General features: G+C 43.8%; 1 protein-coding gene across 2 annotated transcripts in view; it reads right to left on the reverse strand.

Moving 5' to 3' along the window:
* Positions 1–1,239: 1,239 nt before the first annotated feature.
* The window catches only part of DHRS7 (dehydrogenase/reductase 7), a 40,157-nt gene continuing 28,583 nt past the window's right edge, over positions 1,240–12,813 (reverse strand). For both annotated transcript variants that reach the window (XM_033950791.1, XM_033950789.1), the window contains exon 7: positions 1,240–1,551. In XM_033950791.1, coding sequence (XP_033806682.1) covers positions 1,498–1,551 — 54 coding nt within the window. In that variant the 3' untranslated portion in view covers positions 1,240–1,497. The remainder of the gene's footprint in view (positions 1,552–12,813) is intronic.

Consider the following 12,813-nt stretch of genomic DNA (forward strand, 5'->3'; position numbering starts at 1 on the left):
TGCTAATTTCAGTGAGTGCAGCACATTAGATATTTAATCTTTGTTTATTTCAAACAGAAAAAAAAAGATATACAGTGGTACCTCGGTTTACGAGTGCACCGGTTTGCGAGTGTTTTGCAAGACGAGCAAAACATTCGCAAATTTGGTGCTTCGTAAACCGAGCTTGCCTCGCTGTACAAGCGCCCCCCCCCCCGGTGAACCGCACCCCCCCCCCCCCCCCCCGCGATCCGGCACCCTCCCGCTGCCACCTGAGATCCCCCAACCCACCCGAACCCTCTTCTTACTTCCAGTGTAGCCTCAGCATCGGCACCAGCATGTTCTGTGCCCGAAAATCTGCTTCCTGTGCCGGGCCTTGAGCATGCGCGCATGCTCAAGGCCCGGCACAGGAAGCAGATTTTCGGGCACAGGACATGCTGATGCTGGCGATGCCGATGCGGAGGCTACACTGGAAGTAAGAAGAGGGTTCGGGTGGGTTGGGGGATCTCAGGTGGCAGCAGGGGGGGGTGCCCAAAGGCGGCGGCGGGGGGGGGGGGGGGGTGCCGGATCGCAAGGGTGAGGGTGCCCGTTCGCAGGGGGGATGGGGAGCAGCGCTGCTGGCCTCGGGGGGAAAGGTTTGGGGTGGGAACATATCAAAGCAAGTTTCCCTTACTTCCTATGGGGAAACTTGCTTTGATATACGAGCATTTTGGATTACGAGCATGCTCCTGGAATGGATTATGCTCGTAATCCAAGGTACCACTGTACCTCGTACTTGCTACTTGTAGAGTGCAAGTCTCATACTGCAGTACTTCAGGTGGCAGTGGGAGAGGAGGGAATGGGATGCAGCACCAGTACCACAGAGTCTAGCCATATAGCTCCAGTAAACTCTTCATACCCTACTAGTTTGCAACCAAAGGACTGGACTGGAGGAAGTCTCAGATTAGCAGCACCTCAAACCCCTCTTTTTACTTCATTTGAACATTAATAAATTGTTTTAAAGTATTTGGTTGGCTTTGCTTCACTGGTCCCACTGTTTGCTTTTCTCTTCTTTACCCTTTAGTGAATCATAAAGCTACTTTTTTTCTCTCCATCCGCTGGTCAACCAGACATAACCCACAGGCTCTAGCCTAGTCTGTTATAAGGGACAAAGAAGCAGAGTTACAGAAAACTGTTCTTAGTAGTCAGACATGGACCGAGAGTATGTTAACTTAAACAATCTCAAAATTAGTCCAAGAGTATCTACCACTGAAATTCTGACCATTAGAGGCAAAGAGAATACATTTTTATTGTTTCATGCAACATATGAGCAATTGTGTCAAATCATTAATTACATCAAATCTGCACTTTCAAAATTTTTCAGTCTTTGAATGAATCATTTATCACTTAAGAGTTTACAGATGCTAGAAGATGACATTATAGGCAAAGAATTCTAAATGTAACTTGCTTTTTTTTAAATTTCATTTTCCATTGCTGTCTCTTATCAGTCCAGTTATATCTAGAAAGATTCAAGCACTGGCACTATGAAGTCTTTGTCGTCTTTGTCTTCTTTTTATGTAAATAAGAATCTGCATCCTGCAAAGTTAAAAATTCAAAATGGGATTATTTCAAACATTTTTGAATGTTGTTATATCAAAACTACAAATAATTAAACTTGTTTTCTTTAAATCTTTATGTAGAAGCCACCCAGAAGTAAAAATCCACAGAAAGATGAGAAATTGAAAAAAAAAACCAAACCAAAACCAAAACAACCACTCATGAACCTGCCACTAACTCTGCAACAAAATAAGTTCCATTTAACATTTAATTTTAGCTTCCTTTTCCATGATAAAGAACGAAAGATTAGGTTCTTACTTTTGTCATATAAAATAGGGGTAAACATTTGACTAATAAAATCTTCATAAGTTTATACAACATTCTGGGAAATACCAGGCTTATTTTCATTGAACATCCTCATATCTATATGATGCATCTTGAAAATATACTAGGCTATTTTAACTTCAATTAGAAGTATCATCTGCAATTTTTTTTCTTACTGATTTTTACAGACCTACATCAGTAGCCTAGTCACAGGTGGGTCGGGGTCTAACTAAAATTGGTGCTCCCCTTGTATGGCCAGCAGGGTTCCTAAAAAAATCATCTTGGCTGTGGCAGTGTCAAGAGAGAGCGCGAGTGAGTGTGTGTGGAATTGGAACATGCTAGGGGGCCAGTGGAAGCATCTTCAGGACACTGCTGCTGGCTGTCCAGGTTGCAAGAGTTCCAACCAAGTGGTATTCTTTGGTTGGTAGGGCTTGGAAGATCCCACTAACTCACATATTTCTCTTTTTAGTTTTGGGGGTCCAAGAGGAAGGTGGGGGTTGAGATGAAATTTCATGGCCATTGACTTTGGGCTCAAGCCTACCCTAAATTAACTGTCTAGCTACATCACTTCTTTAGACATAGAGAAACATTTTCTCTTAACTTGAGACAATATCTCTTATTTTGATGGATGCTCTTTAGACTGATAACCCTTCAAGACTTCTCTACTTAATGGCGCAGTCATCTTTTTCCCCAAAATCTTATCCTTAGCTTCAATGCTTCTACAGAATATATGAGTCCATATGTCCCCAACTGAATTAGATCAGTAACCTGAATTATATTTGTAAGTATTCTTTTTTGAAGAAATATGTCCAGCTGAACCAGATCCATGTGTGGTGATTAGGGGTGACAAGTGCCATGTCCAAAAAATGGTTTTGACACCTGTAAGGGACCAAGGACAAACTCCAACACATACACACACAGAGGTCTTAGAGCCTGTCTTTCATCCCTCACAATTATCTCCGATACAAGCCGAGTACCCAAAAGAAAGCATTCATACTACACCTTGCATAGTCATGCACTTCTCTTTATTCAGATGAGTTATACACACACTCAAAGAAAGGGAAGTAGAAATGAACAATTTACACTCACTAAGACATTACCGACAGATCTTTCAGGAAAATTATTATAATTCACAAACAGAAACAGACAGAAGGGAGAGAGATCTGTACACTCCTGGCCGAGCATCATCATCTTAGGCCAGAGAATACAGTTCTCTAACACAGAATTCCTGTTTCGGATGAATGTTAGACCCCCCCACTAACACTTGGAGTTTTACTTTTATATGTTTCTTCAGTAGAGAAAGAGATGCATATTCATTAGCTTTGACTCTTACATGAGCATAGCCAAATTCTGGATTGCTAGTTCTCATGTTACTAATGGGACTTTCTTTATTTGTAAGTCACTGATTTATAGATCACTTCTACATGGTTACTCATATCTGAATGGCACAGGGGCCTTTTTTACTATTTCCATGACCCTATCATGAGATCTGCCCTATCTGTTAAAGAAACAGCGAACAGAATGATTTTACAAAAAAGGCGTCTAGATAATATTTATTGCAGTCTAAGGTTGAGAGAGAGGTCACGTGATGCATTGAGCCGCGGCAGACACACGCCGCCTGAGCTCCCGGGCCCCGAGTCCAAATTCGCCCTGTTGCTAGGGAGCCGCAGAAAGCCAGAGACCCGCGATTTGCAGCGTTGAAAGCCCCTGCTGCATGGAGAAATTTTTATCCTCTCCCGCGCCGCTGATGTCGACCCGCCTGCACAAGAAGGACCGCGAACGCCAGCAGTGCAGCGGGGACAAAATGGAGCCGGGCTCCCACGCACCGGCAATCCAACAGCTAGCGCCTGAGGCGCTGACGGCACTTACACAGGCGGTCACAGTTGCCCTGCAGCCCAGTCTTGATAAACTTTCTGCACAACTTCTCAATATGGAACATCTGCTAACAGAGACGACTGCCAGAACTACAGTACTAGAGACCAGAGTATCCGGTATAGAAGATACACAGACCACCCAGGCAGCTACTCTACTGGAATTACAAACCCTGACCCAGAAGCAAGCAGAGCGCTTGGAGGACCTGGAAAATCGTTCACGTAGGTCCAATTTGCGCTTCCTGGGTATCCCGGAAACAGTAGCGGGCCCAAAGCTACTCCGAACCTTGGAAGTATGGCTCACAAACACCTTTTCTCTACCTGAGGACTTGGGACCTATCCGGCTTGAAAGGGCACACCGACTGGGCAGGGAACAGGCCCGAGAGGCCCGACCCAGAATGGTCATAGCCAAACTATTGAATTACAACCACAAACTGGAAATCTTGCGCAAATATAAACAACTCCGGGAGACCCTACAATTTGAAGAATCGGAGGTCCGCATCTTCCAGGATTACTCAGCGGCCCTCACAGAGCGCAGGAAGCAATTATATCCGATATGTGCCTCCTTGGCTGAGAAAAAAGTACGCTTCCTGTTCTTGTACCCAGCCGTCCTGCGAATTCACCATCTGGGACAATGGCATGTTTTTGACGTGGCTGCGGAAACGACGCTATACGTGAATACCCACGTGCTTACCCAGTCTGATTTGACCTGATGGAGAGGGCTAAATTCTATGCTCACTTTAGCTAGTACACATGATTTGAGTTGATGTTTATACAACTGTTATGTTCTGCTTGTTCATGGGATAGTGTGTTGTGGATACGTTATCCTCTCTAAGTTTTCCTAGCACTGGGCTAACAATGTATAATAATTCTTGTTGCACTGATGGGACTCGGGGCCTGGAGTGGCATTGCTTTGTGACCTTTCACATCTCTGGGACCACCCGAGGGCGGACCCCTAGTTGTGATTTCCAAACCATGCGACAGGGGGATAGGCAGGGAAGGGAGGGGGAGGGGGGAGGGGATCGAAAGGGGGGGGAGTCCTTTGCTATTATATTACTATAGATATAATATAGAGACGAAAGAGAGTGAAGATTTTGAAGTTACTGCGAGATTCTTGCCAGATAACACACTTACTCTATTGAGGGCACTCGGGCGGGTCCTGAGTGCTTTCTGGCTGCCCTGGGTATGGCTGGGAACCTGGGGCGGTTTCTTTCCTCACACTTTACAGTATTGGTTGTTATTCGCCCCTCTCACACAGCATAGCTAATACTCTGAGAATTACCTCCTGGAATGTGTCTGGCATTACCTCACCTGTTAAACGCACCAAAATTCTAACACAGTTAAAACGTAATAAAGTAGATATAGCCTGTCTACAAGAAACCCGATTGACCGAGCTAAAGCATCGGAAGTTGAGGAGGTCCTGGGTGGGCGCAGTGTATGCAGCCTCTTCTCCACAAAAGTGAGCAGGGGTGGCGATACTGATTCACAAGTCTTTACCATATACAGCGAGAGTGATTGATGCCGACACACAGGGTAGATATGTATTGCTACAGATGACGGTAGGAACATACTCTTTCTACCTTTTGAATATTTATGCTCCTAATACTTACGCTCACGCCTTCTTTGAAGGTATCACGGCATTGCTTTTAGAACGCATTACTGATCCGGTCTATTTAGCTGGAGATTTTAATCAAGTTCTAGACCCGACATATGACTGCTCTGGGCCGGGACAAAGCGTAGGCTCCTCCCAAACTAGAGGCATACTCTACCTCTGTGCCACTTTGGATCTGGTTGACCCCTGGAGGCTCTTACACCCTACAGAACGGGATTATATTCATCGCTCCAGGGCGCATAACACTCAATCTCGAATAGATTACATTCTTACTACACGAAGGGCATTTCACAATGTGGACACGGCGGTTATAGGTCCTGCAGTTATTTCTGATCACGCAATGATTTGGATTGACGTGAACCTGGGCTTTGGCATTCGGGGACCCGTACGCTGGCGCTTCCCTAGTTATTTGTATTCAGATGACCATTTTAAATCTTATTTAACAACTAAATGGGAAGATTTTTTGACCTTTAATGGTCAACACTGTACCGATCCGACGCTGTTTTGGAGCACAGCTAAGGTTGTGCTCAGGGGGGATTGTATAGCATATGTGATAGCGCGGAATCGCCGGTTATCTCGGGGCATCCTTAGGCTAGAAAAAGAATTGGCCTCTGCTAAACACCATTATACACACTTTCCTTCACGAGCTTCTAGGGAACGCCTGATTTCTGTGGAGGCGACCCTTAATTCCTATATCCATGAACGTACGGTTAAAATGCTTCTGTATCAAAAATACCACTACCATCGCTATGGTAATCGTGCGGGGAAATTATTAGCTCGGTTAACAACACAGGCTCGAGGTCATCGCTATGTAATGGGTCTGAAGGATGATAGGGGGCATTTACAGCACTCCACAGCACACATTGCTCAGATTTTTACGGCACATTTCCAGAGGATCTATGGGCGCCAGGACTCGGGAGCTGCCCCACTCATTAGGGATTATTTGGCAGATTCCGGCTTAATGCCGCTCTCTGACCCTGATGTAGAATTTCTTAATGCAGCCATCACTCCTAAAGAATTGTCACATGCTATTAAACTACAAAGAAATTTCTCGGCTCCGGGGCCGGATGGCTTTACCGCAGAATTTTATAAACTTTTAGCGGAGCAGCTGAGTCCCTTCCTTAGGGACTATTATTCGCAGGTTACGCGGGATGAACATTTTCCCACAGAGGCGAATGAGGCTTTGATTACTTTGATTTTGAAGCCAGGTAAAGGACAGCACTGCTCCTGAGTCCTATCGACCCATCTCTTTATTAAATGTGGACATAAAAATTTTCTCCAAAATATTGGCTGATAGATTAGCCACTCTTCTCCCGAACGTTATCGCGTCGTCACAGGTGGGCTTTGTAAAGGGTAGGCAGGCGGTCCATAACGTTCGAAAGGCACTCTTGTCCTTGGCCCATACTCAATCTCAGGATGTCCCGATGCTCTTACTCAGCTTGGATGCAGCGCAAGCTTTTGACCAAGTTAATTGGACATTTCTCTTTGAAATACTGCACTTTATGGGAATTTCGGGCTGGTTCGCTACAGCGTTACGCACGTTATACTCGACGCCGCGGGTGAGACTGCTTGTTAATGACACTATCACTGACCCAATATTAATTGAAAGAAGCACACGGCAGGGATGTCCTTTGTCCCCCCTGTTATTTTTATTGTACTTGGAACCCTTTCTGCGCACTGTAACTCAGGATCCTGATATAGTAGGGGTGGATTTCGGGGATCATTCATTAAAGGTGTTAGCCTTTGCAGATGACATCTTGTTTATGCTAACTAACCCTTCTCACTCTATTCGACACCTTCTACAATCCCTTAACGAATTTAGATTTTATTCAGGCTTCACCTTAAATTATCAAAAATCTGTTGCTTTAGCTAGTCCGGTAACACTGCAACAGACCTGGAGGGGCCCTTTCCCTTTCACATGGGCTGAGCACTCGATTCGATACTTGGGGGTTTGGATCCCCCGAGACCTCCAGACTCTTTATGACTGTAATATTTCCCCACTACTCCATGACACTTTACGGGACTTACAAAACTGGTCTACTTTCCCGCTCACAGTAGCAGGACGGGTGGCTCTTTATAATATGGTGCTCTTTCCCAAATGGTTGTATCGTTTTCAGGTCCTGCCCCTGCTCTTATCCTATTCTCATAAAGCCCGGTTAATTAAAGGATTACAACATTTTCTTTGGGGAGGTAAGCGACCCCGCATGCAATTTCTTAGAATGTGCTTACCTAGGGATAGAGGGGGTTATGGCTTATTAAATGTACATTGGTATGCTATTGCTTGTCAGATGAGACACATTAATGATTGGTTTAGGGGGACGTCTGACTTTACTGCGACATCATTGGAGTTGTCTTTGTTGGCTCCGTATCATGTGAGTTATTTCTTGCATGTGGCGGACCCACGGCTTCGTCCTTTGGTGGCCCGGTACCCGATATTTGCACCGGCTAGACGAGCCTGGAAGTGGGTTTGCAAAATTGCTAGATTGTCTTCTGAGGTTTCATTATACTTACCCATCCAAGTCAATGGAGCCTTTCAGCCTGGACTGCAAAATACCGCCTTCCAGAGGTGGGGTGTGAAGGGACTTCAATACCTATTACACTTATTCTCCGAGGAGGGGAGACTGGCAACTTTTGCTGACTTATGTCGGACATTTACTTTAACACCCAATGATTTTTTTGCATACTACCAAATCCGACATTATGTTCAATCTCTTCCAGCGCACCATCTTGAGGAAGATAACAGGGAGGCTCTTTCAGAACTCTTTAGCCTTTCTGCACAACAGCGGATTCCGCTTCGCTTTCACATAGTGGGGATCCGGGATGGACACTCTGGCACTAATTTGGCCATCTTAGCGGCAACATGGGCTGAGGACTTGCACTGCACGCTAACGGCCCAACAGCTACAGAGGACGCTGAAAAACATTCTGAAGGTGTCTCCTAATATTGTCCATTGGGAAATGCAGTTAAAACTTGTTTTGAGGCTCTATATCCCGCCGGAACGAGCAGCCCGGATGGGGATTACTACAATTCACTCTTGCCCGAAATGTGCACAAGCTCATGCTTCATTGGGGCATATGCTTTGGAAATGTCCCAAAATTCAACAGTTCTGGCGACATTTAGGGCATTATATTACGCAGCTTTGGGGGAGGCGTTGGCTCCCACAACCGAAAGCTTTATTTGGACTTTATAATATAGCTGCGCCCAAACCCAAAGGAATGTCAGCTTTTGTCACTAGAGTGCTTTTGATGGGCAAGAAGGCAATTCTTACTAACTGGTTGTCCCGTGATCCCCCTTCCTACGCTCAATGGAGAGCATTGATGATTGTTCATGCGACGCTGGAGCGGCGACTGGTGGGGGATTTAGATCGTGGACTGGGCCGCAAATTCTGTCAGACCTGGGAATGCTTCTGGCAGGACCTCACACCATATGCTCACAGTAGACTCTTGAATTGTTAGGACTATTTTACACTCTCAGTCCTGGTAGTGGCATTGGACTTTTGGGGGGGGGGGGGGGAAGGGAGGGATGGGAGGGGGTGAAGTAGCACTGTTATTCTCTGGATTTGTATGCAACTTCTATTTGTACATTCTGGTTGAAATAATAATAAAAATCATTTGACTATAAGGTTGAGAGAGACAGAGAATCATAGGAGGGAAAAAATGTATTAATCAGAACAAAAAAGAATGAAATGACTATCTTTTAGCATTTGTCAAGATCATCTTAGAAACATGATGGCAGTTAAAGGCCAAATGGCCCATCCAGTTTACCCATCTGCAGAAACCATTATCTCTTTCTCTAAGAGATCCCACGTGACCATACCAAGCTTTCTTGAAATCAGACAGTCTCTGTTTCCACCACCTCTACCGGAAGATTGTTCCAAACGTCTACTATCCTTTCTGTAAAAAAGTATTTCTTTAGATTACTCCTCTTAACTTCATCCTATGCCGTCTCATTCCAGAGCTTCCTTTGAAATGAAAGACTCAACTCATGCACATTTACATCACGTAGGTATTTAAACTTCTCTATCATAATTCCCCTCTCTCGCCTTTCCTTCAAAGTATACAGATTGAGATCTTTAAGTCTGTCCCCATACACCTTATCACAAAGACCACACACCATTTTAGTAGCCTTCCTCTGGCCCTACTCCATCCTTTTTATATCTTTTTGAAGGTGCGGCCTCCAGAATTATACACAATATTCTAAATGAGGTCTCACCTCAGTCTTATACAGGGGCATCAATACCTCCTCTATCTCAGTACCTTTTCTAATTCTGCTCTATCTTTTTTGAGATATGGGTGACTAGAATTGCACACAGTATTTGAGGAGTGGCCAAACTATGGAGCGATACAAAGGCATAACAATCTCATCTTTGTTTTCCATTCCTCATAATTCCTAACATTCTATTTGCTTTCTTAGCCAATATTGCACACTAAGCTGAGGGTTTCAATGCATCACTAATGATAACACAGAGATCCAAAATTCTGCTAGCCTCAGAAATTCAGTATTTTTCTATCTCTACTTGCTAGTCAATGGACATATCATAACCTATAAGTTCTGGAATAGCAGGCAAGATGACAATAACAAGAATCAGGGCTGCGAAGTCTGAAGCAATTTTTGGCCTGTGGAGTCGGTGAAAATCTGCCGACTCCAATTCAAGACTCCTAATAGAGTTAAATTGTATGCCATGCAAATATTATAATGTTTAAATTTCTTATTTCACAGATAATAATTTGATTAACTCATTTGTTTCAGGATATGATTCACTTTTAGAATATATTTTGATATCAAGTTCTTTAATGATTACAAAATGTAATATATTTTATATTAGTGAAAGTGACACCTAGAGAATGACATGAAGATAAAGTTTGTCCCCATCCCGTCTGTGAGCTCTGTTCACAACCGTGCCCCCATGTAGATATATAAAGGAGTCAGGTTGGAGTAGAAATGGCGATACCATAAATAAAGGAGTCGGAGTCAGAATGAATGTCTTTCCTCTCTGTTTATTCAGATACCAATCAATAAAAATCGAAAGGAAAAGACTGTCATCAGAGATGTAAAAAGGAAAATGAAGACCAGATGGGCAAGAAGTTGAAAGTGGATTGGAGACCCTGAAAGAGAGAAGAAAAGACAGAGGAAAGAGAAGACTGGGACAAACATGAATAAAATGGTCAGAAAACAAAGGTAGAATAAAGATTTGTTTTTTTTATTCTCTGGTGTTGCACTGAAATCAGAGTAGGGCTTCTTGTGGCTGCAGTTTATTTTTGTTCTACACATTTGCCTTAAGTTTGTAGTCAATTCTGTACTTCACAAGGATTTCTCTGGGTTCAGAGTATGTGACTGAGGTCAGATATTCTGTAGTGTGGAGTTTTTATTTAAAGATCTGTGGCAATCCAGTTTGCTCAGTTTTCTAACATATGTACTGATGTTCTATGTCCTAGTACAATATTTATGTTTATTAAAAAAAACAAAACAAAACCCCAAACTTGATATACAGCTTACATTTAGTAAGATCATGTGACAGCTCCGCTAATAAACGCACAATGGTTGAAAATTGCACACAGAACATACAAAATTTTACTCCTCACATTCAAAACATGATCCTACTATACCCCACAATTTATAAATAGACTTCTCATTCCATATGTCCCCTCAAAATCTCTCTGGTCAAATAATCAAAATTTACTAGTAATACCAACACTACATCAAATTGTTTATGATACATGTTCATCGATCTTCTCAATAACTGCCCCACAACTTTGGAATTCTATGCCAACCCACCTCCGGGAGGAATCAGTACTAGATCAATTCAAAACTAACTTAAAGACATTCTTATTCAAAGACGCATTCAACCTATCAACCCATGCTAAGGGGCACCAAGGGACCAATATGCAGGCCTAATTTGCAGTCAAGAGAGGTCTGCTGTCTCCCTGGAGCCAAGATCCAGGATATTACCACTAACCTAGACAAAATTCTAAAACCTAATGATCATTTTCCCATGTTTCTCATCCATGTAGGCACAAACGACACTGCGAGAAATACCACAGAGAACATACCCAGAGATTTTGGAGCGCTGGGAAAGAAGTTGAAGCAGATAGGAGCACAGGTGGTCTTTTCATCAATTCTTCCAGTAAGAAACAAAGGCAGAGCTAGAGAAGAGCGTATTCAACGGACTAACGAATGGCTCCGAGAATGGTGCAGAGAAATGAACTTTGGATTCCTAAACCATGGCGAGACGCTCCAGGGACTACAAGGACCAGATGGACTCCACCTAACCAGAAGAGGTAGAAACGTATTTGGACATCGATTGGCCCGCCTACTCCATAGGGCTTTAAACTAGGTAAGTTGGGGGAGGGTACATACTTATATCCCAGAGCAGTAAGAAACCACCCTGAGGAGGCAAGTCGCACTCACACTACCAAGTCTAAGGTAAGTACCAATGACATCCACATTAATTCAGGGAGAAATATCACTGATAATTTAGGAGCCACACTAACTCATAAAGTAAACTCTTCACAGAAATGGAGGGCCATGTATGTTAATGCGCACAGCTTGGGCAATAAGATTCTAGAATTAGAGACTGAAATAACAAATGCCGATCTTGACGTGATAGCGATATCTGAAACCTGGTTCACGGAATCGCATGGGTGGGATATGGTTATACCAGGGTACAACCTACTTCGCTGCGACCGAGTGGGTAAATTGGGAGGAGGAGTAGCGCTATACACTAAGGAAAGCATCAAAACCACCAGAATCACAGATGTTAGATACACTGGGGAATCCCTCTGGGTGAACCTGGCCAGAGGGAATGAAAGATGCCTATACCTTGGTGCGATATATAGACCTCCCAGGCAACAGGAGGACAAAGACATGGAATTAATCGAGGACTTAGAGAATATCACACTGCGCGGGGACTCTGTAATGCTAGGAGACTTCAACATGCCAGATGCAGATTGGGACACACTCTCCGCGACTACGGGTAGCACCAGAAGAATATTAAACTCCATAAAGGGCGCACGTCTCAAGCAATTGGTATTGGAACCCACCAGGGACAAGGCGTTACTAGACCTGGTTCTCACCAACGGAGATAGCGTCACGGAAGTCTCAGTAGGAGAAACACTGGCCTCCAGCGACCATAATATGGTTTGGCTCAACCTCAAGAAAGGATTCCCGAAAACAAACACAGCAACAAGGGTTCTCAACTTTAGAGGCACAGACTTCAACCGCATGGGAGATTTCGTCCATGAGGAGCTACATAAACAAGCAAAAACTGATAATGTGGAGGATATGTGGTCGTCTCTGAAGTCCATACTACACGAAGCAACAGACCGATACATAAAGACTGTAAGTAAACGCAGGAGAAACAAAAGACCCCAATGGTTCAGTAAAGAAATTTCAGACCTAGTTAAACAGAAAAGAGACGCTTTTATCGCCTACAAACATTTAGGCAGAGAGGGGGCAAAAGAGGACTATCTAGACAGATCTAAAGCTGTCAAAACA

This window comes from Geotrypetes seraphini, chromosome 7, assembly GCF_902459505.1.
Source record: "Geotrypetes seraphini chromosome 7, aGeoSer1.1, whole genome shotgun sequence".
NCBI lineage: Eukaryota > Metazoa > Chordata > Amphibia > Gymnophiona > Dermophiidae > Geotrypetes > Geotrypetes seraphini.